The 23221-nt window shown below is 51.3% G+C and overlaps 2 protein-coding genes across 10 annotated transcripts in view; one reads left to right on the top strand and one right to left on the bottom strand.

Moving 5' to 3' along the window:
• TMEM163 (transmembrane protein 163) overlaps nucleotides 1-815 on the top strand; it is a 238594-nt gene extending 237779 nt beyond the window's left edge. The window contains exon 8 of the mRNA XM_057745777.1: nucleotides 221-815. Coding sequence (XP_057601760.1) covers nucleotides 221-281 — 61 coding nt within the window. The 3' untranslated portion in view covers nucleotides 282-815. The remainder of the gene's footprint in view (nucleotides 1-220) is intronic.
• The window catches only part of MGAT5 (alpha-1,6-mannosylglycoprotein 6-beta-N-acetylglucosaminyltransferase), a 355963-nt gene that overhangs the window by 1247 nt on the left and 331495 nt on the right, over nucleotides 1-23221 (bottom strand). For 5 of the 9 annotated variants that reach the window (XM_057745771.1, XM_057745768.1, XM_057745773.1 and 2 more), the window contains 4 exons: nucleotides 13930-14087; nucleotides 2241-8310; nucleotides 1532-1637; nucleotides 508-595 (listed from right to left, as the gene is read on the bottom strand). In XM_057745771.1, the coding sequence (XP_057601754.1) occupies nucleotides 8112-8310; nucleotides 13930-14087 (357 nt within the window). In that variant the 3' untranslated portion in view covers nucleotides 508-595; nucleotides 1532-1637; nucleotides 2241-8111. Of the gene's footprint in view, nucleotides 1-507; nucleotides 596-1531; nucleotides 1638-2240; nucleotides 8311-9329; nucleotides 9463-13929; nucleotides 14088-23221 lie in introns of those variants that run through there. The other 4 variants (XM_057745767.1, XM_057745770.1, XM_057745774.1 and 1 more) reach the window with 4 other exon arrangements.

Here is a 23221-nt window from a genome sequence, read left to right as displayed (position 1 = left end):
TTTTGGGGGGGGGGGGGTGTGAAAGTGTTAAGTGTTCTGGAATTAGGTGGTGGTGATGGTTGCACTACCTGTGCATGGACTAAAACCCACTGAACTGTAGGAATTTCACAGCATGTGACTATTTATAAAAACCAGAAAGCCTGCATCTGTTTCCCAAGCGCTCCGGCCCAGGGCTGCGGAGGGTCTGTGCTGGGGTGACCGATCTGCTTCCTCTTCGCAGGCTCCTCATCGACATGGTGCCCAGGGTGCGGCAGACCCGCCACTACGAGATGTTTGAGTGAAGGTGGCCGGAGCCGGCCGCCCCCCATCTGCATGACTGTCAGGACTACAAGAGGTTTCGATGCAGGCAGACGGTGCCGACATGTAACTGAACATCAAATTTCTTTTCTGGAAAGTTTGTGCTCACGGGAACGAGATCTACCCAGCAGGTCGGATTGCACTGGTCCCCTCCCTCCACTGCCCCGGCCAGACACCGTAGGACCACAAGCACTGTCTCCAGCGGGAACTGACCTTTTCCATCTTCTGCAGTAAAAAGGTTCGTGTGGGGAGGGTACGATCTCTGCTTGGCAGAACGTCCTTCTGTGGTGCTCCCAGCCTGAAATGGATATCAGCTCACCAGACCCACCTCCTCGAGACTCCACATGGGCCCAGAATCTCCTGGCAGACTTTAAGAGAAGGCTGTATCCTTTGGTTCCCTCACCCCTTTCCGTACCCAGAACCATGAATGTGTATCACTTCCTAATTTCTATCCATGTATCTCATTCGTTTCATACTGTTTTACTAATCCTCAATCTGAACACCAAATGTGTTCTAAAGGAGACCATTCTATTTTTAAAGTACTTAGTGAATAGATGTATGAGCTCTGCATGGTCGAACTCTGCCCCGACCCTTTCTTGTACATTCAGAACCCGAACATACGTGTAAACACAGGATCCCTTTTGGAGAGATGTGAAACTAGAGTTTATTTGTAATAAATAATTATATAATCTACCCATATATGCATATATATGTATGCTGTGTGAAGTGGTAATGGTACAGTACAGTTTGTTTGCGATGGCTAACTCCTCTGTAAGGAACAAGATGTTCTCGGTGTATGTAGCTTTAGTCAGATTCTGTAAAGAAATGGTCCCCCCCACCCCCGCCCCAAGCAACGTTCTGTACCTCTAGCACCGCTGCTTGTCCAGACAACAGTGACCAATAAAGACCTTTACCTGTTTCATACAGTACGGGGAGGTGATTGTGGGAGCCGTCACTGCTGTGGGCGGATTTTCTGTGGTGGGTGAAGGATGGTGTGGAGCGGGTCGCGTGTGCCTGGGGGGAGTCCCTGGAAAGCTGGCTGGTGGGTTTGCGGCCTCCGTGGGGCAGGGGAGGGGAGACGTAGCCACTTACACCCACGAGGTGGTGCCTGAGGCCCCTGGAGCTGACCTCACCGGGACGGCCGCTCCCCAGCCTCCCCCTGCCTTCCGTGCCCACCCCCCGCTACCTTAGGCTGGTGAAGGGAAGGTGTGGTCCTTTCTAAGAGGTCACTGACCTTGGTTCAATCTGATGCTTTCAGCAGGCCTTCCTCCTACAGCATTTTGAGGCGTGTCCTATGGGCTGTTACCACGTGACACAGAAAAGATGGACACCGTTCAGGTCTGGGGAACGCAAGATTCAATAGGTTTCTCTCCTGCAGGCTTTCTCCCTGTAATGTTTCACATACGGTGGATCCCACTGTGGAAGCTATGCTGCAGCACCCCCCAGGCTTAAGTGTGCAAGTTATGCTCCCCTTTTTGGGGACTTATGTCCCATCAAACATGCCAGGTGTCTCCTATGGCGTCTCTGCTCCGGGCAGTGGCCAGGAGCTCTGCTGGCTTCAGAGAGGCCCCACCACGGCCCTGCAGCATCACCATGAGCCCCTGGTGGGAGCGTGAACTTGACCTTCCCTATTCCCAGGGCATGTGCCTAACTGAGTGCTCATGGACCACTGAGCCCTGGGGTCAGAGTGCTCTTTCTGATGTGGGGAAACATGTTCCAGGTCTAATAAACCTTCAGATAGCCTCTTAAGGGCTATTTCACGAGCACATCCTTAAAGATTTTTAAACACTGATGCAGTATATTTATCTCTTAACAGTCCACTTGCAAATTCAGTTCCCTTCTAGGTGAATACAGGGCTGGGAGAGTGCTCTGAAATTAGTATTGGTGGATGTGATGTAAGGAAAGACTGTTCCATAGTGAACTCCCCACGCCCTTAAACCTACCTTCCAGTTGGCAATTTCAGCAGTGCGTCTGCAAACGATGCATCGCAGTCAGCGGCCGCCAGTGCTGGGGATGCCGGATGGCAGCCGGGCGTGGTTCTGCTGGCGCCCCTGCACCCGCCCATGGCCCATCCCCACCCCCGCAAAATCACTTCCACCTGTCACACAAGAAAAGTTTATTGAAAAATAAAGTTCTCCCTAGTTTTCTCTACAACAGTGGAAAACAAAGCAGTGCTCTCTACGCCGGTACAGTACATTTGACAGCAACACCTTATTTGCAGAATCTTGCGCTACTTATCCCCAGAAGTGAAAGGTAGAAAATGGATGTACCAAGAGCTGGCTGAAGACACAGACACGAGTGGCCATGAGCTTACAGACATCAAGGTTGCAATAGCAACTACAGCAGAAAGGACGTCACCATCTCCTTTGGCATCGATTGCTCTGCTCTGGTTTGTCCTGTTAATACCTGGGCAGGACAGTGAGCACATGCTTCCCAAGTTTGCTCCATCTCAGCTTTGGTGGAGGTGGCCACCTGCACTAGGTTCCTGTCTGGCTGTCCCAGGGAAACCTCCAGCGCTGCAAATGCTCTGAGCGGCCAAGACCACCCCCGCCCCGCACGGCTGCCCTTCTGTCCCTTTGCCACGCCTCACCAGATGCAGGGGGTGCTGGGAGGTCATCTAAAGCCTCCACAAGATCCGGGAAGAACAGAGGAAATGATGCTTTGAAGAAGGTAAATTCCAATCTTCACCCACAGAAGTATAAGATTAAGCTGAAGAGAATCCAAAGGGTCTTAAGAAAAAACGCCAGACTCCAACATATTCCTCTATCTTCCACAAATGCAGTCTATCCAGAATAGGGCCAAGATAGGAGATAAAACTCTAAATCTATCTAGGGAAGTGAGAGGCCAAACCCCCCCCCCCCCCCCCCCCCCAAAACAAGAAGCGAACTGACATTCAGGTGATTTGGGAAAACATCATTAAGCCAGGAGAAGCCTCTTGGAGTTTTGAAGACCTCCGCCACTCCCATGGAATTAACCTTTAATTTGATAGAAACATGACAACTAACTTGCCTGGGAGTCTGATCCTCTTGGACTGGACAGTGGAGGAGCCACCCTGGCCAGCAGGGGGCAGCAAAGGGACTTCCTGGGGGAATGAGTATGTTCAATTGGTCATTCCTTTCCCTTTAAATAAAAAACAGAAACGCCTCTATTATTGCATCTCAGAGGAAGGTGGGTAACTTTAAGGGGACAGTCTGCCAGAGAATTCATTTCCAGCTCATAAAGTTCCACAAAGAAAAACCCTGGAAGGGTCCAGAAGGTAAGAGTGGGGTGGGGTCCAGCATGTGGCCAGAGTCCACCCTCTTACGTTCAGTTGACTAATTCTTGTGGCCCAGTTCCATCTGGGGCTGAAGCCAGGCATATTTTCAAATCAGTGCATTCAGGGACACAATAACATTGTAACCAGCACGGTGGACGCTGGACTTGGGTATCTTCAACCAGTACTTCCTACCACATTCCATCAACTTGGAGTATTTTCCTGTAGGTATTACTTTTGAATCAATGATAGGAAATGAGCTCAGCTCTTTTTTACTCAAATTTTATGAAAGGCGAATAACAATATTTAACATTTACTAGGGCTTACTATATGCCAGACACTGCTAAACACTGAATCCTCACAAAAACCCTAAGTGCTAAGAAAGCTAGGGTAATTTTTTTCTGCATCAGACACTAGACAGCTAATTTGGCCTTTTGCTGTAAGAACTTGGTTTTCCATTTTTTTGTTGAAGCCAACAAGAAGGAAAGGAACCCGCCCTCCGCTTTAGGAAATTCCCACCTTCCTAAAGAAGTCTGAATCTCTTTACATCCATCCATCTCTTCACATGAAGGTGCTCTGCGGCCCCACAGGGGTGGATGGGATTAGAATGAAGCCAATGTAGAGATGAAAATATTTTTCAATAAATAAAACATTCCAGGCTTGGGAGAATAACACAACAGAGCCTGTCGTTAATAGACCTTTTTTTCTTTAAATCAAGAATTGGGGGGGAGGGGCTCATGGGAGAGGGTGGCAATGTCCCAATTACATACACAGTCTAGGTAAACCACCTTGGAGAATGGGGTGGCCTACCTTGGTCTGGTCTAAAAAGCACAAATCCACCTGTAAACAGAATAGTCTCTGTCTAACCAGTCACACTCATGGCTTCAGTACCAGTGAGCTGCACTGGGGCACCCAACGTGAGTTACTGGGAAGCTGAGTAGTCACTTTTATCAAACCCCATGTTTGCCAAAGAAACAAAAAAAGGGGGTGCATAGTCTTTCCCTTCATCCCGCTAAGCAGATGGAGTGGTTTTGGGCCAGTGCTTCCATGAGCTCAGCAGGGCCTGCTTCCCTTCAGTGCAACCCCTCAGACAGGGCTGGTCTTCTGCTCCGGCCACACCTCACCAAGCGCCCGTGGCTCATGTCAACCAGCAGTTCCCAGGCAAACCCAAAGACCTGGCTGAGCAGCCTGGGAGGGTGTGGGCTGGTCTGAAGGAAGTCAGACCTTTCTTGGAGGTTCTCATGGCCTCGGGGGTGTATGTGCACGTACACTATGGCCCAGGGGGCTTGGAGGGCATTTCTGGCGCTCAGCCTAAGTTGCCCACAATGATGCAAGGACACGTTCCATCTCCAAGCTGCAGGAGCCTGCTAGCTTCTTTCAACAAAACCCAGATTCCAAAAACCAACCCCAAAGAAAAGTGAAAAGGCACCTTAGAGAAACAATAAATATCACCAAAGAAAAGGGCTCTTAATATTTCTAAACACAGAGCAAACACACAAACATGAACTATAAGCAGTGACAAAAACCCAGTCTAAGCAAAAATGCAAAAAGCTTCTCCAACTGTACGTGTGCAAATCAAATTACATACAAGGAATAAATGAGGTGTTTACTGGCATGAGAAGTGTGTTTCCCCTTTCAGGAATTTTTACTCCTGAAAGTGTTTACATTTCAAAGGAAAGTTTTCTCTCCTTTAATAAATTAAATGTTTTCTCTCTCTCTTTTTTTTTTTAAGAACTTAGGATCACAGTGGAGGAAAAAAAAAAAAAATCCAAGTTCTTTTAGGAAAAAAATATACAAAAGCTAAAGACCAGGCAAGAGATGAGAGATGCTCGGAGCACAGGAAGACACTAATCCTGACGGAGGATTTCTCTCCCTGTGGAAGTGTCATCAATCACAAGCTGGTTTAGGATTCTATCAAGATCAGCATTGGCAAAACCACCAAAGGCTCCCAGCCCCACACTCTGAGAGGCACCTTCCTCTCCTAGGGCAGGCAGGAATCGCACCCCTTCCTGCACTAGGCAGATGGAGGTCCCTACCCCAATATCCTCTTGGGTCGCTGATCAGACTTGGGCTAAGTGTGCAGAGGCCTGAGAGCCAATATACATTCAGTGTCGCCACGTCTGCTCATAATGCCCTCTACAACCGGAGTGTGGGTTTCTCTGCCCCAGGAACAGCAGCCCCACAGGCAGAGCACTGGCTTACTTCCGGACAATACTGGAAATGGGGGAAGAGGGATCTTCAGATGGGGAAGTGCTCTCCCAGCTGCCGGACCTGAGGGTCCTGATGTGAGAAGAGGAAGTCTCCAGGAGGCGGAGAGTCCCTGAGCTCAGGGGCAGTCGGCAAACAATCCCTGCAGCTTGTGGAACACAAGGCAGGCACAGCATGTTTCTGAGAACAGGGCTTTCCAACTTCCTTGCTTTCAGACTTCCTGTGCTTGTTCTAACAGCTCTGTAAAATGAGTTAATCTGGCAAAGCATGGGAAACTGGTCTCGGCCTGCTGGCTCCCCCTGCTGGCCAAACACCGGCACTCACATCCTCAGCACGGGAAGCTCCCAGAAGAGCCCAGGAGAGGGCGGCACGGGCCCAGGAATCGCAGGTCTGGGCGTGCAAGCAAATTCCCACTAGCGAGGCTGCAGCCAGGAGTCCCATCCCTAGGGAAAAGCAGTTCCCAACAGCAGGGATGGCAGTTGTTTCCTCCCACTGCAGGAAACCGCCCTCGCACAGCTTAAAAGCTCACACGCACTCACAGCCTTTCACCAAGGTTTCCTTTCGACTTGCTCCCTTGTTCTGTTCTCAGCCAGTTTTGGGGTGAGGGGGGGAGACGCCCTGCTTCGATGCTCAAGAGGCCTCCCCGTCAGCATTCTCCCTGGCATATGTGCTGGGGGGGACTTATGGGGCAGGGGAGACCCTGGCTGCCCTTCCCCCTCTCCATTCTCTAAGATGGGAGGTGCAATAAAGATGCACTGAGGGTCTAAGAAAAAAACGGCTGCCTGTGCATTTGATAGTAATTTTATACCCAACAAGAATCGAGCAGCAGGCAGAATCTAACTTTCCATACCTCAAGGCTCCACACTCCTTCTGGTCCTCAGGACTTTAACCTCAAGTCCTGAAGGCCCACCCAGCCAGTAGCCTTGCCCAGCTGTTCTGCTCGGTGACCGAGGCACTCACAACCATGAGCGTGAGCTGGGCGGATCACGGGACAGCTCAGAAGGGGGCCATTCTGCCAGAGAGAGGAGGGGGCTCACTCTTAACAGCATGGAGATGCCAGGGGCATCACAGGAAACACACACGCTTATGCGCAAAGCACTGAAGCACAGGCAGGGGTGCGGAGGAGCTGGGGAACTCACAAAAGCAGAGCGCGGGGACTCCAGGGTTTGGTCCAATTTGCCCATCTGTTCACCCCAACCTCCCAAATATTTGTGCCTGGAGTAAAAGCCAGCATCAGATTCCTACCCTTGCAAGCCACACCCACACTCATAGGTGAGTGGCCAGGACAGTACATCCATCCTGGCCTGCCCTTGCTCTCCCAGCCAACATCAAGTTCACCGAGAGCCCCATCCCCTGGACTTTGGTGACATCAGACATTAGAGGGAATATAACACAAGGCCTCCAGGCTAGAACCCAGCTCTGGTGGTGCCACTGGTTCTTAGGGACCAGCTTCACTCCTGTCGAAATCTCAGCTCAAAGGCAGCCTTCTTAAGGGGTAAAGAGCATGACCTCCAAGTCCAAGTGTAGCTCTTTTAATCCTAACCAGAAATTACAGCCAAGGTGTGTGTGGGTGAGTGTGCTTTTGGCTGGGGGCGGGGTGGGACAGAGGAAAGGAGCCTCTCACTGCAGAGCAGCCCATCTTTGGTCCCTGGCTGGGCTCTCTGGACCACACAGGCATGTCCTCCCATGCCCAGGGGCTGCCTGTCCCCTAGCTGCCATCTGTCAAACACACAAGATTCATTCTGTTCTGCAACTACCCGCTTTGAGAAGCTAGGTCCCTACAGCTGCCCTTAAGCATGCCAGCAGCACCACAACGCATCCTGCCTGAAGCGGATGGCAGGAATACAGTGAAGGTGGATGGCCAGCAGTGGAAAATCAAAGAAGTAGCAAGACGTGTGATCAACCCCTCTTTGCCCTCCCCAGCTCCCCCTCCCTCCCTCCCAAATAAATAAGTTAATGGGTTTAGGAATGTTCCCGTACAAAGTTCTTTCCAACGAGCTCAGTTCCTCTTCTGGTTTTGTTTTTGTTTAAGTGAATCTTGAGATTCTTTCTACCCTGGAGCAGCTGCATAGACAGTCTCCCTACAGTAGCTCCTCCAACATTAAAAACGAAGTTGTGCCGGGGAGAAGCCAGGCTCCCGGCCTGATGTTGGCTCTCATTTTGTTTTGGTGAGAACGCCGCTGCGAGGCTCGGACCGCAGCGGGGGCCACAGCAAATCAAGACCTTCCACCAGAAAGTTCAGGCTCTGGTGAGAGTCCCTGCATGACTTCTCCCCCGCCCCCAGCCTTGCCCCGATGGGGCTGGAGCTCTTGTCTTCCCAGCAAGAGTGTGTGCGGGGCCGAGCCGGTGGCCGCTATAGACAGTCTTTACAGAGAGCCACCTGGCCCTTGATGAAGTCCCGGCAGGGGCAGACCCTCCGGTGCCTGGGGTGGGCGCCGGCACAGCTGAACAGCAGGAGGTCACCTTGAAACACACAGTGCTTGTTCTTGGGGTCGAAGGAGGGCACCACGATGTCCTTGGCCACCTCTGAGCTTTGGCAGGTCACCTCGTACCTGAAGGGGAAGAGAAAGGCACAGGGGTTGGAGATGCAGGGACTGGCCTCTTCCCTGGCTCCTGCCCACCCTCGGAGGTGCGGGGAGCTCGTGTGGGGCTCCTGCGGTAGAAATGAAAGGTCGGCCACCCTCTGACCCAGCCAGTCTCACCTCCGGGAACCCAGGCTCAGGAAAGGCATGGCGTGTGTCTGGACGTGTGTGCAGGGGTGTGTGTTCAAGGCTGCTGAGTGAAGCGCTGTCTGTGATGGAGAACAACTGTAAATAAGCTGAATCCTCGGCAAGTGGGGAATGGCTGAATCAACTACGGCTCCTCTGTGCCATCAGAGTCACAGGCAGCCCTTGACAGAGGAGGAGGCAGCAGTGCAAGCACGAGAGCCGTCCTCGAGGAAGGCAGGTGGCAACAGGATGTACAGTGTCAGCCGTGGGGGTGTGTGTGTGTGAGAGAGAGAGAGAGAGAGAAGCTGTGAAAGGTTACACACTAAAGACTTAATAAGTTTACTTCTGAGGAGTGAGACTGGGGGAATGATATGCATTCTTTGTTTTTTTAAAACTATGTTTACTTCTTTAATTTACTGCCTTAAAGATATCCCTGTTATATGGCCTTAGTCTCCCACTGGAGAGCAATCAGATGGTCTCCTGGGGAAGATGCTGTCACTGGACCTGCATCACTGAATCACTGGACCTTTGCGGCCACCTTCGATGACTGTGGCAAATGTCCCCAGGCCCTGAGAGAAGTGCTGAGGTTTCTGGATGTGCAGAGCAGGGACTGAATCCAGGTCCTGATCCCAAGCCTGTGTTCCTGCCCCTTTGCCATATTCTCCCAACAGCTGAACTGTCTGTGGGCTGGAGACCCCTGTGGCTCTGCTTTCTCAGGCTGGGACCGCTGCCTGGGGGGCTAAGGAGAACCGGACGTTTCTGCTCCCAACAGTGTTGGCCTCTCATCTCAAAGAAGCCCTTAAGTTCTCCTCTTACCTGGGGTACATGGGTCCCACCCACCTTGTCCCCAGTACCCCACATGCCTGGTGGGGACCGGTTCAGAGAAGGTGGTGGAGGAAGGCCAGACTGATCTGGGTTTAACTCCTGGCTTCATCTCTTATGAGCTGTGTGGCCCTGGACCAAGGACTGAGCCTCTCTGTGCCTCAGTCTCCTCTTCTGTGAAATGGGGATAAAGAACCCTTAAGTCATGGGGAAGGGATAGGGATTAAATTAATGCTTATAGAGCAGCTGGTAGAGTCTAGCTCTGGGTGAGTGTTCAACGCACGAGAACTCGCATGATCACCACCACCACCACCACCGGGATCACCCTGCCCCAGCAGCCGCGGGCTGGGCTATGCCCCCTTCCTCCCGTGCCCTACAGTGTGAACTTACACACATGCCAACCATTTCTAATTTGCTTTGTTCACTGAAGTCTTGATTCTTGCTGATAGGGAGGGGATCCAGATGGGGAACCCCAGATTTCCCGTGGCCTCTGGAAAGCTTCCAAATGTTGGAGGAAAAGCATCCGTCGCCCCCATTACTCTCTCCTGGGCCCTCTTCTCTTCCTCCAGCCAACAACAGCTCTGACTTCTCTAGATGGACTAACACCTCTTGATGTTCGGTGTGCCAGCTGGGAGATGGAGGCACGTAGAGGGTTAAGGTCATGGCAAGGGCAGGAAGTGGGGGTTTTATGGATTTCCTAAAGGAAACATGCGTCAGAGGCGGGGCTACCAGGTCCTTCCTGGGATACTCCTCCTGGCCAACACAAAAAGGGGTCTCCAGAGCTCAACTGCGCATGAAAAGTTTCCATATGGAATGTGGCCTTGGGATCCAGATTTATGCTTATGCTATTTATTTATTTAGGTGAATTATAGCAGCTGCTGTGTCTTAATTCAAGCCATCTGCCTGGTACACTGCTCATCCAGAGCGTGGCCATCTCCCCAACTCAGGTCAGACCCTGTGGCTGGGGGAGGACGGTCAGGAGCCAGGAAGACACTCTCCTGCTCCTGCCCCTGGTCACCCAGACTCAGCCTCCAGGCCCAGCCTCCTGGGGTGTGAGCATGTGCGCCCATGACTGCAGGGCTGCAACAGAAGCAGCCAGTCCAAGGCTGATGTCCAAAGACCACCGCCAAACACTCAAGCAGCAGGCATTTCCCAAAGCCACAGGGGACGCACCCCAGGCAGCTCCCCGGAGGTTCAGCTGAGTGGCACCCGAGCCACCTGTGGGTGCAACCCAGCCTATCCCTGGGGAGCGTTCCCTTCCATCAGCTGCAGGTCTCTGTCCCACAAGCCCGGGCAGCCAGGAAGGCCTCTGCCCCATCCTTGCTGACCTAGTGAGCGACAATCCTCAGCAGGGAAGGAGACTTCCCAGTCGCTGGTGCACACCCTCACCTCCGCTGCGGTCCCTCTCCTCTTCGGGGCGTGCGTGTCGCTGTTCTGCCTCTCTGGCCCTGGGATGTCTGTCTCACACTCACACTCCCTCTCAGGCCCCTGGCGTGTGCTGCTTCCCTCCTGCAGGCCCCTGTGGAGCTCTCCTCTCTCTAGCGGGCCTCAGCGGCTTCACTCACAGGATGGGCTCTGGGGCTTCTGAGGCCCCTCAGCCCTTGGTGCAGAGTTTATAGCTCTTGAAGAAGAAGATAAGGGCAGAGCCCCCTTCCCATGGGGCTGCCTATTTCCTGAGAGGACAGAAGCTGCCCACCCTTCCCCACGCACAGACCCACACAGGATGCAGGGATGGAAGGAGGGCATCACCTGCTGGTCTCACTCCTCCCCTCCCCCTTGTCCTGGAGTCCTCTCCCACCACCCTCCTTATCCCAAACCCATATCCACCAAGTCTCCCCAAGGTCCCTCGTCACCAGCCTGACTCAGGCCACCTCCCTGCTTCACAGATACCACAGCACTCACAGTACAAGCTCCACGGCTTAGGGTGCCTCTTCCTCCAAAAAAACCCCCTCCGAACCCAATAAATTAATATTTTAGAAGACACAAGTTGTAAAGGTAGCAACACTACAAAGGAGATCTGCCACTAACACGTGTTTCCATTCCTGGGGCCGAGGTGCCCTGCCCTGGGCCCCCACCAACACGGACTCCGGTTCTTCCCGGGGCCTCTGTCTCCTGGCCCCTCCGGTCCTGATCTGGCCCAGGTCAGGGCCCGCCCGAATCACGCATGCTCTGTGCACAGGAGTTTGTGGTTGCCTCCCCATCACTCCCACCCAGCCCTGCCTGGCTCCCCGATTCAAGACGACAGCATGCGACGCTCTAAAGGGCTCGACTTCCGTCATATCAAGTCACAGTGCACAGTGAGGACAGGCCGCAGACACCCAAAGACGGAGAGGAGCTTAAACTGAGAATCAGGCCCCAAGCTGGAGGCGAAAGGAGCAGCTGCTCACTGCTCACCGGCCACGAACACGGAGAAGCCAGGACTGCCTCACTGGGGAGGCGCCCAGCAGACTGGCCCAGAACCCGGCTTTCACAACATTATCAGTATTTACAGATGCAGAGGCAAGGTCCTCAATAGGGCTCTTATGTTCAGAAAATTAATTTCAGGCGGCTTCATTGCAAAATTAGCATTCACAGCAGCCTCCTAGGAAGAAAACCCATGTACCTACAATGGGGGTGGGGTGTGGGGCTGTTGAGCAAGCCCGTGGCACAACAAGGCCTTCTGCTCTCCTGGGCTTGGCCTGGTATACGGGGGGCGGGGGGAGGAGGCAGGGAGGCACTGGCTTTTCTGGTCTCAGCCCGGCGGCCTCAGGCCTGCTCCATGGCCCAGGCTCTCTAGAAGAAAGGACTTTTCTGCTCTGCCTTCAGCACCAGCTGCACATTATCTCAGCATCGCCCAGGATGTCCCCATTTTACAAAAGAGAAAACTGATGGAACAGAGGAAACTGGTCCGCTGGCTCCCCTTCCTGGTCCTCTGTGGGATGTAGCCTGTGGCCCCGGAGACGGGTGGGCTGTGCGGGGCCCTGGGCTCTCTGTGACCTGGGCCCTGACCCCAGGGGCTCTGCCTCTGGCTGGGAAGGCCCATGCCCTTGAGGAGTCCCATCCGGGCTCCCTCCTCCAGAGGTGGGTGGGGGCTGCACGTGGACAGTCCTGCGTGGACGGTCGGTAGTCGACCCCCAGTGAATCCAGACTTCCGCTCACACAGAGGGAGATACTCGGGGTTCTCAGAAAGTCACCTTGGTACGGGAGCTGTCTGCAAAAGGAGCACGTGGGAAGCTCCTCCTGGACCCAGAATTTGGGATGCATGCTGTGGAGATGGAAGCTTCTGGCACCATCAGAGGCCTTCCATAGACATCAGACCAGTGCTTCCTCTCACAGGGCTTCACTGGCTGCAGAGCAGGCTGCCAACGGACTCTGCTGGCCTGGGCTTTATTCTAATGATGGAATCGAGGCCGCCTCTAATCCTGGTCTTCTTGTAAAAAGAACAAGAACAAATAGCATCCCCCACATCCCTACTCAAGAGAGCAGCCCTGCAGGCGCGATGCTAGAGGCCATGCTCTCTAAAAAGGGTTTTATGCCACACTTGAGGGTAATAAGACTTACTGGCAGGACCGGGCCAGCTCAGACCACTGGGCACGGATCACCACAGTGGCCAACCGTGCTCTAACAGGGGGTGAAGCTAGAAGGGGGAACGGCAAGCCGCGAGCCCTGAGTCCACTCTGTTCCTTAAACATCTTCGTCAAGACTGGGGCAGAACCACTGCTCTGCAGAATATCTAGGGTTGGGATAGCGCATCCCTTAGGGGAAAACACCGCATTAGCGCTATTAAGGTTGGGAGAGGGTGACAGGTCATTAACCGGGTTGTGGCCCAGGGAGAGTGTGATACATATCGGGGCACAGATTTATTACTGACAGAGGTCATGAGTCAGAGGCCAGAAGAAACCTCACATGGAAATCTGGAAAGTGCAAACACCAAACTCAAAATGCCACCGCAAAGGGAAATGAACGGCGTGACTGAAAGCAGCACGAGCAGCAGGAGAGGAGGCCCCTCCCGGTGCACTCCGGCCCATGATCCCAGTGCGGCACCTGCCTCCCTGCTCAGGGACCGCGCAGAGCCAGGCTCACACCCCTGCAACGCTCCTCATTCCCAAGGCGCTGGAATCAAGAGCAAAAGGGGACGGGGCTCCAGGGGGGAGGTGGCAGGGGAATTTGCTGCAGCCAGGTCTGTGCCAGCTCCCTGCCCATATTTTTCATTCCCACCTGACTCTGGGGTTGAAGGCTGTCACTCTGCTAGAGGTCATCTGGGGACCTGGCTACAGCTGTGGGACCTCAGGGGTGGGTCCCTCCATGCTTGTGGTTCTGTGCCCATCTCGGCTCCCATGGCTCTTGGGTACAAGTTAGCAAACTGAACACCTCCCACCACCTCTAAGCCCAGACGTGGCATTAATTATGCAGATACAACACCCCCATTCGAATTCTAAATATATCCGCAGGCCAGATGACCTCATCTAACTAACAATAAAAATGCTGGGCCAACTTTCTCTGGGTGGATGGGTGGCGGGTCATGCTGTAACCTGCTCCCTTTTCCACGACTTATTCCAACAGCCCCCAAGCCTGGAAACAAAAACCTCATCCCTCTCAACCTAACTCTAACCTAGAGGTGAGCTAGAGGCCGAGCTGCCCCTCTCGCGCCCCAGCACTTACTTCAGCAAGTCCTTGTCCTTGTTGAGATGCTGGAAGAAGGAAGGCTCACAGATGAGCTGGTTCTCCTGACACACCTGCTTGCAGGACTGCCCGGGCTCAGCAAGCTTTACCTGCAGGGCACTCAGGGGCGGCCACATCACTTGCCCGTGGCAGAAGTCCTAGAATGACAATGAAACCATCAGCCAAGGGACCAGGGATGCAACTGGGGGATCCCTAGCAGTCCTGACAAGGGGAGGTACCCAGATGTGAGACAGCAGTGAGGGGCAGGAGGCAGGAGCCAGACAGACTCAAGTTGGAACCCGGCTCAGCTAGGACACGGCCTTGGCCTTGGTCTTCACCTCTCTAACCACCAGCTTCCTGTGCACAACACTGTGTCCACCAGTAACAGGGGCTATTCATTCTTATCACCATCTACAAGGATGTAATCGAGCTATTTAAAGCCTCCACCCTTGAAGGCCCATCTCCAGGCCCACCTTCACCAGCTGCTCTGTTCCCTCCATCCTAATTCCAAAGACACTTTCAGTGTCTACTTAATTTGGTGGTTACCTACTATGACACTGTTTTGTGAGCACTAGTTTTGACTTTGGGAAGCAAAGGAGCACAGCAAGGACTCTGCAGGCATCTTGGATAGAACCTATCGTGGGGTCATGGTCTTGACAGACACTCAGTGTTCGCTGGTTGAAAACAATTACAATACACTTATTTAACAGCTAGAGAAATGGTCTGAGGACGTGTGATGGGAGGTGAAGTAACCTGGTACCCCTTGCAAAGAGAGGTGCCCCCTGGCATGGAAGGTGGAAGTGTGCTCAGGATGGGGCCTGGCTGGTCATTCCCAGGATCTAGAGAGAGGGAAGGAAATTAGCACAACCAAGGAAGTCACAAGTGAGCGGTGGACCAGGAAGTATCCGGTGCAGCATGGCGAACGGGCAGCCCAGTTATGAAGAGAAGCTGGGTGCTGAGGAGAAAGATGAGGCAGGACCAGGGAAAGGGCAGGTGAGGAGCAGGAACTCTCTCTGCCTTGGGACGCCAGCTTTCATCTCAGCTGTGCCTGGAGCAACCCTGAATAGGCACTAGGGGTGGGAACTCACGCACCACTGGCACCCAGAGCTCACTCTGCCTGCACGTTGTCGATGGAACTCTAGTAAAATTCCTCCGAATCCCCGGACCACCCAACCTACAGAAGATGCTGTCCGGGCGGGAGCCCTGAAGAGCCATGTCTGTTTAACTCCTTTTGGGGCGGGCTGGCCCTCAGGGGTGCTAGTGAGGGTGAGCATCCTGGGCTCTGAATTCCACTTGCAGGAATTCACCCCCGACGTATGGGACACGTGGGGGGCAAAGAGACCTACACAGGACACAGGAATCCCAGCAGTATTGTCAGAGGAGAAGCAGAAGGCTTGAAACAATCTAAAGGTTGTATTTTACAGGTGACTGTTTAGACACAAAGAATACCAAAAAATGCAACAGGCTTCCAAGTGCTGACAGTGGAAACATTCCCAGGACATACTGAGAAGGGAAAGGAACAGGTCGAGGCTGGTGTATCGTGTTTCCATTTGTGTCGATACCTGTACACAATCACGGCTATGTTCCTGCAAGAGCAGCTCTGGTGCCGCTGAGAAGGGGAAACGGGTAACAGGGTCAGGAATGGTCAGGGAATTTACTTCTCAATGTATGTCCTCCTGGAATATTCTTTTTCCTCCTGCTTCTTTCCTCTGTGTGGATGAGGAGCTACTTAACCATCTCATGCTTGCAGAACTGGTGCCTGCCGGGAAGGGTCCGTGCCCCGCCCCCTGTGGGTCACGTGGAGCACTGCAGGAGGTTCAGGCCCTGCTGGGTCCCTGAGCAGTGAGGCGGGTGCAGCCCCAGAATGCAGGCCACAGCTGCATCCAGGGGGGCCCTTCTGTGCTGCTTGCATTTTTTTTTTTCTTTTAAACCTCAGTTTCCTCATCAAAAAAACGCAATGACCCTGATGATCTCCAACGGCTCCTGCTTCTCCCTGCCTCCTTCCTGAAGGAGGTGACACTGTTACACGTTGAGGAAAGTAAATGGCAGGAAGGCTTCTATTCCAATCTCCTCAAGTCAGGGCTTGAGACCCCACCAGTACGGCGAACCCACCGTCGTCCCCCACATCACTCCATCCTGAAACGTGGGGGAGACGTGTGTGCTTGAGCCTGAGTGAGTTTGGTGGTTATGCAAACAAATCCTTCACTGCTTGTGGTCAGGAAACCTAGAGCCTGGATTCGTATCATCTGAAGACAGAAGATTCCAGAAAGGTCTAATAATTAAGAGGTGATAGAAATGCACTGGAGTATTTGAAGATAACAGGATCCACCTTAATCTTCTGAAAGTGCCACAGGCCAGGAGAGTAAACAGAGTGTCCTATCTCACAGCCCTGGGTACCCCCAGAGGCAGGCCACTCCCCGGGCAGGAAGACCTCATCTCACTCTTCCTTTGGATTCCTGATGATCTTGAGCGTGATCCACGGACTCGCTAAGGTGCAGGAAGCACAATAACTTTGGTCTGGATGCTGTTACTAAGGGGGACAGCATGACTGCAGACCTGTGGCACCCTGAGTGGGAACCCTCAGTGTTCACTGGTGGCCGCTGCTCTCTAATCGGGCAGCGTATGGAAACTTACTGGCTGGCCTTTGATACTCTGTCCATCAAATAGGAAGGAAAACACATGATGATCAACATAGATATTGCTGATCAAAGCTGAGCAGGTGCATGGATATTTGGAAAAGGCAAAGTTTTTTGTTTGTTTTTCTGGCTGGCTAACGCAAGCAACTTTCTAGTTCTTTAGGAGAAATCTGGTAACTTCTACAGCCTTTATGTATTATAAAAAAGAGATTCAAAATCCAATGGACACCAAAGCCTACTGTGCGACTGTAATGGGAGAAATCTAGATCACTGGACAGCCATGACAGCTGAAGGCTCAAGCTCTGGCTTTTATAGCTTGGTAAGAACACTGCAGAATGTCTCTCCTTACAAGACACCTACAGGCAGTTAGAATTGAGGGTAGTATCTCTACACCTGTTAAATTTGGCGGACTCTTAAGAAACTTTGCTTCTTATTTATTGTAAGCCTTGTGTGGTATGTGAAGCAGTCCAAGCGGTAAAACTGAAACGAGGAGAAAGATTCTGCCCTGTTAGACTAGGAGGTGATGCAGCCAAGGAATATCTTTCAAGTCTGATACCCAGATTTGAGGCTTGGCCTCACCAGGGCAGGGCTTTGGGTATACTGCTTGGTCCTGTCCTGCCTCCATCCCTTGTCCGTAGAGAGTGATGCTGACAGAAGGTGGGTGACAGAGCTGAGCTGAAGGCTGGCAAACAGTAGGCGCTCCCCTAATGCTCATCAGCCTCCACGCGTCTCTCTGTGGGGGCGTTGCCTGTGCCCTGTATCGGGGTTTGGAGGCACTGCAGCACTGGCACCTGCAGAAGCAGGGGCAGCCCTGGATAGATGGAGCCCCGCACCTCATCCCCAGCAGGGCAGGTTGGCTCTGTGAGGTCTGCACAAGGGCACGCGCCTCAAAGCTCTGCTGCAGGGCCGATCTCTGCCCCACCTGCTCATTTGTTAATAAACCCTTGCAACCCACCTCTGCAGGTCCCCTCTCACAGGCACGCTTAGCTCGATTACACACAAACTCTCGGGGCCCGGTCACCCTTGCTCATGGCTCACTGGGGGCTAGTCTGGCACCCTACTGGCCTGTTTTGGGGGCCAGTAGGATCAGTTAGTAAAAATATGTGGGTGAGAATGTAAATTGGTGCAACCACTATGAAAACAGTACGGAGATTCCTCAAAAAACTAGAGTTGCCATATGATCCAGCAATCCCACTCCTGGGCATACATGTGGAGAAAACTGTAAATCAAAAATATACATGCACCCCTCGCCTACGTTTACAGCAGCACTATTTACAACAGCCAGGACACAGAAGCAACCTACATGTCCACGGACAGATGAGTGGACAAAGATGTGGTATACACCCCCGCCCCCCGCCGCTACTCAGCCATGAAAGAGAATGACATAATGCCACTGGCAGCAACATGGATGGACCTAGAGATGATCATACGCAGTGAAGTCAGAAAGACAAACCCTATATGACATCACTTATATGTGGAATCTAAACGATGACACAAATGAACTTACCTGTGAAACAGAAACAGACTCACAATCACAGAGAATAGACTTGTGGTTGCTGAGCGGGATGGGGAAGGAACAGACTGGGAGTTTGGCATTAGCAGATGCAAACTATTACATACGTGTATAACCAAATCACTTTGCTGTACACCACAAACTAACACTACATTGTAGATCAACTATACATAAAATAAAATAAAATAAAAAATAAAGTAAAATAAAATAAAATAAAATAAAACAAAACAAAACAAAATAGTGAAAACAGCAACAGGCTTTTCCTAAGGCTCGGTAAACTATCTGGAAAGCCTGAAGGTGATAAAATTGAACAGAGGGAGGCCTGACGGTGTCCCCAGTAAGTATGACACCAGGTAAGGCAGGAGGGAGTGGGGGATCTGAGTTACGATTCTGGCCCCCGGCCGGGGGACTTCACAGATGTCCCTCAAGCTCTCTCTGCCCATTTTCACATCTAAAATGCAGATAATCCACTTGTTCTTCAGTCCTTATATAACTCCTGTGAGATTAAAAAAAAAAAAAATGAGGTGACTCTTAAGAAGGCACCTACAGATGTTAAAGGCAATATTCCAAGGCAGACCATTATTTGCTGCCAGGGTGCAGAGGGAAAAGTTGAGTTGCCTGGATTATATATGACAAGGGTCCACAAGGGTCAGCCCTTCGCCCCGCTGCTTGCAGGGCACAACTGACACAGCAGCCCGTCATAAGCCTCTTCCTGCCCCAGGTGCCAGCCCCACCGGGTGCTGGCGGAAAGCTGGAGGTCCTGTCTCATTCCACCTCAGCAGCGGCTCTCAAGGCAACGCCGACTCGCCCTGTCTCCTTGGTCGCTCACTCATTCGTTTGTTCATTCAGCAAAACACTTGCTAAGAAGCAGAAAAGCATAAGGGTTTGGAGCTCAGACTGCTTAGGTTTGAATCTCAGCTTCTCCATCTAGCAGCTGAGTGCTCTCGGCTAGCTCCATAATCTTTCTTTGCCTCAGTTTCCTCAACTGTGAAATGAAGAAAACATCAACTGCCATCTCACAGAGCTGTCCAGGGGGTTAATTATAATGTGTAAAGTGCTCAGAAAGGTGCCTGATAAAAATAACACATGGGTTGGCTTTCACTATTACTATGAGCAAGGGACTTTTCTAGGCCCTTGGGTATGACTTACTGAAAAGAAAAAAAAAAAAGGAACCAAAACACCTGCCTTTGTAGAGTCTATTATCAGGGAGGGAGATAGAGAAACAAAATAAATAAATTATACGTAATATATTAAAAGGTAATAACTGAGCCAAATAAGAATGAAGTGTGGAAAAGGAATAGGGACTGTTGGGAAGAGGGTATTCAGATAAGGCATCACTGAGAAGATGACATTTGAGAAAAGACCTGAGGAAGTAAAGGCGTGAGCCATGCACGTATCTGGGAAGGACGTACCAGGTAGAGGCAAATCAAGCTCAGGGGCTCTGACAACGAAGTGTCTAGCAGGTTCCAGGAGCAGCAGGGAGTTGCATGCAGCTTAAGCAGTGTAAGTGTGTTGGGGCCAGAAGTAGGAGGAGATGGGGTCTGGGAGGTCACGGGGGTCAGAGTACCCAGAGCTCTGGGGGCCCATGTAAAGCCTTGGCTTTTCCTTGGAGTGAGATAGAATCCACTGGAGAGTTCTGGGTAGAAGAGTGACAGGATCTGCTGAGCTTAGAACAGAAGACAGGAGGAGGAGAAGCAGAGAGACGGAAGCCACACAACGGTGCGTGGGAGAGAGAACGGCCTTGGGCCAGGCCCAGGCATCTTTCTCCAACAAACCTCCATGAAATGCTCATGTCATACGGTGGCTTTGAAGGTTTTCTCATGCTTCCATTCAAAACCTGACACACGACTATTAAAGCCTATGCTGGGTGCTGGAAATATGAAGGTGGATGAGACACAGTCCCTGGGCTCAAAGGCTCCATCTAGTGAGAGGCCAGCATTTTAAAAATTACAGAACAGTACAAAACAGATGTCCAAACAGGATGCAAAGACCATGGAGAGGAGAGAGAGAATTAATTCTGGGGAAGGGAAGGAGGGTGGGGGTAGCAATCAGAGAATGCTTCCAGGAAATGGGGACTTCTGGGCTGGGTTTTGTAGGCTAAATAGGAGTTAGTGGCTTATCAATCATGGTGCTTTGCAGATAATTGGTGCTCAATAAAGAGCCATTGAACTGCACTGAATGGTTCTAGCATCCTAGGGCTTTGATAGTAGAAGTAGAAAAGGATAATATTCTAACCCAGAAGCTTTATACAACCGGAAGAGACATAAACAGTAATTTCTGATCTGGTTAAGAAGCCCACTTAGACACATAACACCTGCATTTTTTTTTTTTTTTCTTCTTTTTTTTTTTTTTGGCACACGGGCTTAGTTGCTCCGCGGCATGTGGGATCTTCCTGGAGCTGGGATCGAACCCATGACCTCTGCATTGGCAGGCGGATTCTTAACCACTGCGCCACCTAGGAAGCCCTGCATTTCTAATAATTGTTTCAAACAGTCACCAAATGTCCCTAAATTTGCTTAACTATGAAATTTTCCTGCAGTAACTATAATAAGAAAGGTTTATTAATCAACAAATTTATGAGAAAAAGTAATGTTCTGAACCAATGAACACAATGTACCGTGAAAAAGAAGTAAGGATGCTGCCTTCGTAAAAAAAGGAAGTAACAGCATAGAGAAAATGTAAATAACATTTAGATATTTACCAAAAGAGCTGAAGAAGATTGGGGTTGGGGGAAGAGGGAGGCTGCTCCCTAAGGGAGAAGCACTAGGTGGAGGGACTGGCTTGTCCCTCCCTCTTGGTTGTATGTGATGGGATCTTTTCCACAAAACCCCCACCTCCAGGGTGGAGGTCTGGCCAAACCTTTAACTGAGTTACTACGCCCATGACATATCAGGTGCATGTGGATTTCTGTGGAAGTGCACGTAGTCAGGAACCGAGAACACAGGTTCAGATACAGGGCTGGAGGCAGGATCTAAAGGAAGTAAGGTTAGGAATTTGAAAAACAAAAAACAACAAAAAAAGATGTGCGTGTGGCGGGTAGCTTCAAGGCCATGAAATAGGAGTTTGGGTCAAGTTCATCCGGCTATGTTATAGCTGGGAAATCCAGGGCCAAGCACAGAAAAAGTGTTTAATACGTTGTGACTGACTGGATTAAAACACATTCCAGTTGCCTGCTGGTACCTGCCATTCACAGCTTGTGCTGTCCTCAAAAGGAGTGAACTCGTCCGCAGGGGGCTCCTGGGGCCGATTCCCAGCAGTAGGTGCGGATTTCTGTTTCCACAAGGGCAAAAGGGAAGGCGGCTATGAAACTGAGCTGTGGTGACTAATTTCTATGATGATCTTCACACGGCAAATCAACGAGCCAACAAGTTCACTCTGGGAAGCGTTAGACGTAAACCTCCCACATTCCAAACTCTTCTACCACTAGGAATCTATCCGGAGAGACAAAAACATACGTCCCCATGCCTGCGGATGGTCAAGGCAGCACTCCACTCTTCGCAACAGCCAAAAGGTGGAAATGACCCAAATGTCCATCAACTGCACGATGGGTAGACAAACTGCGGCCTATTCACACAACGGAATGCTACTCAGCAATGAGAAAACAATGAAGTACCGACACATGCTACAACGTGCACGAACCTCACAAATATTATGCTGAGAAATCTCCAGGAAAGGAAAATCTACAGAGACGGAGCACAGATCAGTGTTTTCCCTGGGGCTGGGGGAGCAAGCCAGGCCTGATGGCATATAGGCACAGAAGAGCTTTTTAGGCTGATGGGAATGTTATAAAGCTAGATGGTGGTGGTAACTGCCCAACTCTATCAATTTACAAAAAAAAAAAAAAAAAAAAAAAATCACTGAATTGTACCCTTACAAGGAGTAAATTTTAGGGCCTGTAAATTATATCTCAATGAAGCTATTTAAAAAAACATACTTTGGTTGGTTTCTGGGCTCCAGCAGCAGCAAGTAGTTAAGGCTTTCAGAGGACCTACTCTGTGCCAGGTACTGTTCTTTGCCTTAAACATGTATTCATCTGTTTATTCCTCCACCAAACCTATAGTTTAGGTAGAGTTATCCCCGTTGCACAGAAGAGGAAACAGCACGGAGAGGTTAGCAAACTTGACCAAGGTCACCAAGACAGTGAGGGCAGAGCCAGGATGTGAACCTGGCTGTCAGACTCCAGGGCCCAGTGGGTAAATAATTACCCACCCAGTCCCTCTGGGTTCAGGAATTGCTGGGCAAACAGCAACCACTGATCTTTCAAAAGAGCAAACATTCCTTAAGCGACTGCCAACTTTCTCCCTGTCTCAATTCCCTTTCCTCTTCCTCTATACCCTGGCACCATTCCCCCTACCCTGGGCCATCCCGCTTCACTGCCAGGCTTGTCTTTGCATCCAGAACATGCCCCATGGAGTTCAGGATGTGCCTCGATGAGCCGGACTTCCCAGGAGCTGAAGCTGATTCCACCGCGGCTCTTGGAATTAACTCTTTTCTCCCCTCCACGTCTCCACAGTGCTTTTCCCATAAATGACACAGCTCCTTGCCAAATAATATGAGCACAATCATCGTGTACAGCATTTGCAGGGTCTTTGGAGAAAGTAGAAAAGAGGGCTGAAGAGCATGTGCATGGTTTTCAGAAATCAATCTGAACATCGCTGTTCCTCCGAAAGAACTTGCTCTCCTCTCTGGCTTGAGGCAAATGCCTAAGTCTTTCCCAAGAACTGTATAAGGAGAACCTTAACAGGCCCGGACACACCCAGGTTAGGGAAGAACAGTGCTCATGATCTTACATTACAAGGGATTTTTCACCTTGGCACCAACTCCCACAGCTGGAGAGAGGGCCTCTTCTGGAGAGCTGATATAAAAGAGCGTGCAATCCCAATCAACACGTTTAGCACAGTAAAGGGAGAGGGGGCATTAAGGGGAGAAGCAAGCGGTTTTCCTAAAGCCAGGACTCACTCCCACTGGGTGCTGCCTGGGCTGGTGGGGCGGGTTTCCTGCTGTCAGCTGCTCTGTACAGAGTACACACTGAAGCCCTGGGCTTTCTCAGTTGCTGTCCATTGGCCTCCTCTGGCTCCTGTTGCCTGGGGTGAGCGTGACGGACAACCTTGAAAGGGTTTTGGGATAAAAGCTTCCTTATTCC

This window comes from Hippopotamus amphibius, chromosome 8 (assembly GCF_030028045.1).
Source record: "Hippopotamus amphibius kiboko isolate mHipAmp2 chromosome 8, mHipAmp2.hap2, whole genome shotgun sequence".
In the NCBI taxonomy this organism is placed as follows: Eukaryota; Metazoa; Chordata; class Mammalia; order Artiodactyla; family Hippopotamidae; genus Hippopotamus; species Hippopotamus amphibius.
The sequence above is the reverse complement of the archived record's forward strand: the minus strand, read 5'-3'. Positions and strand labels throughout refer to the sequence as shown.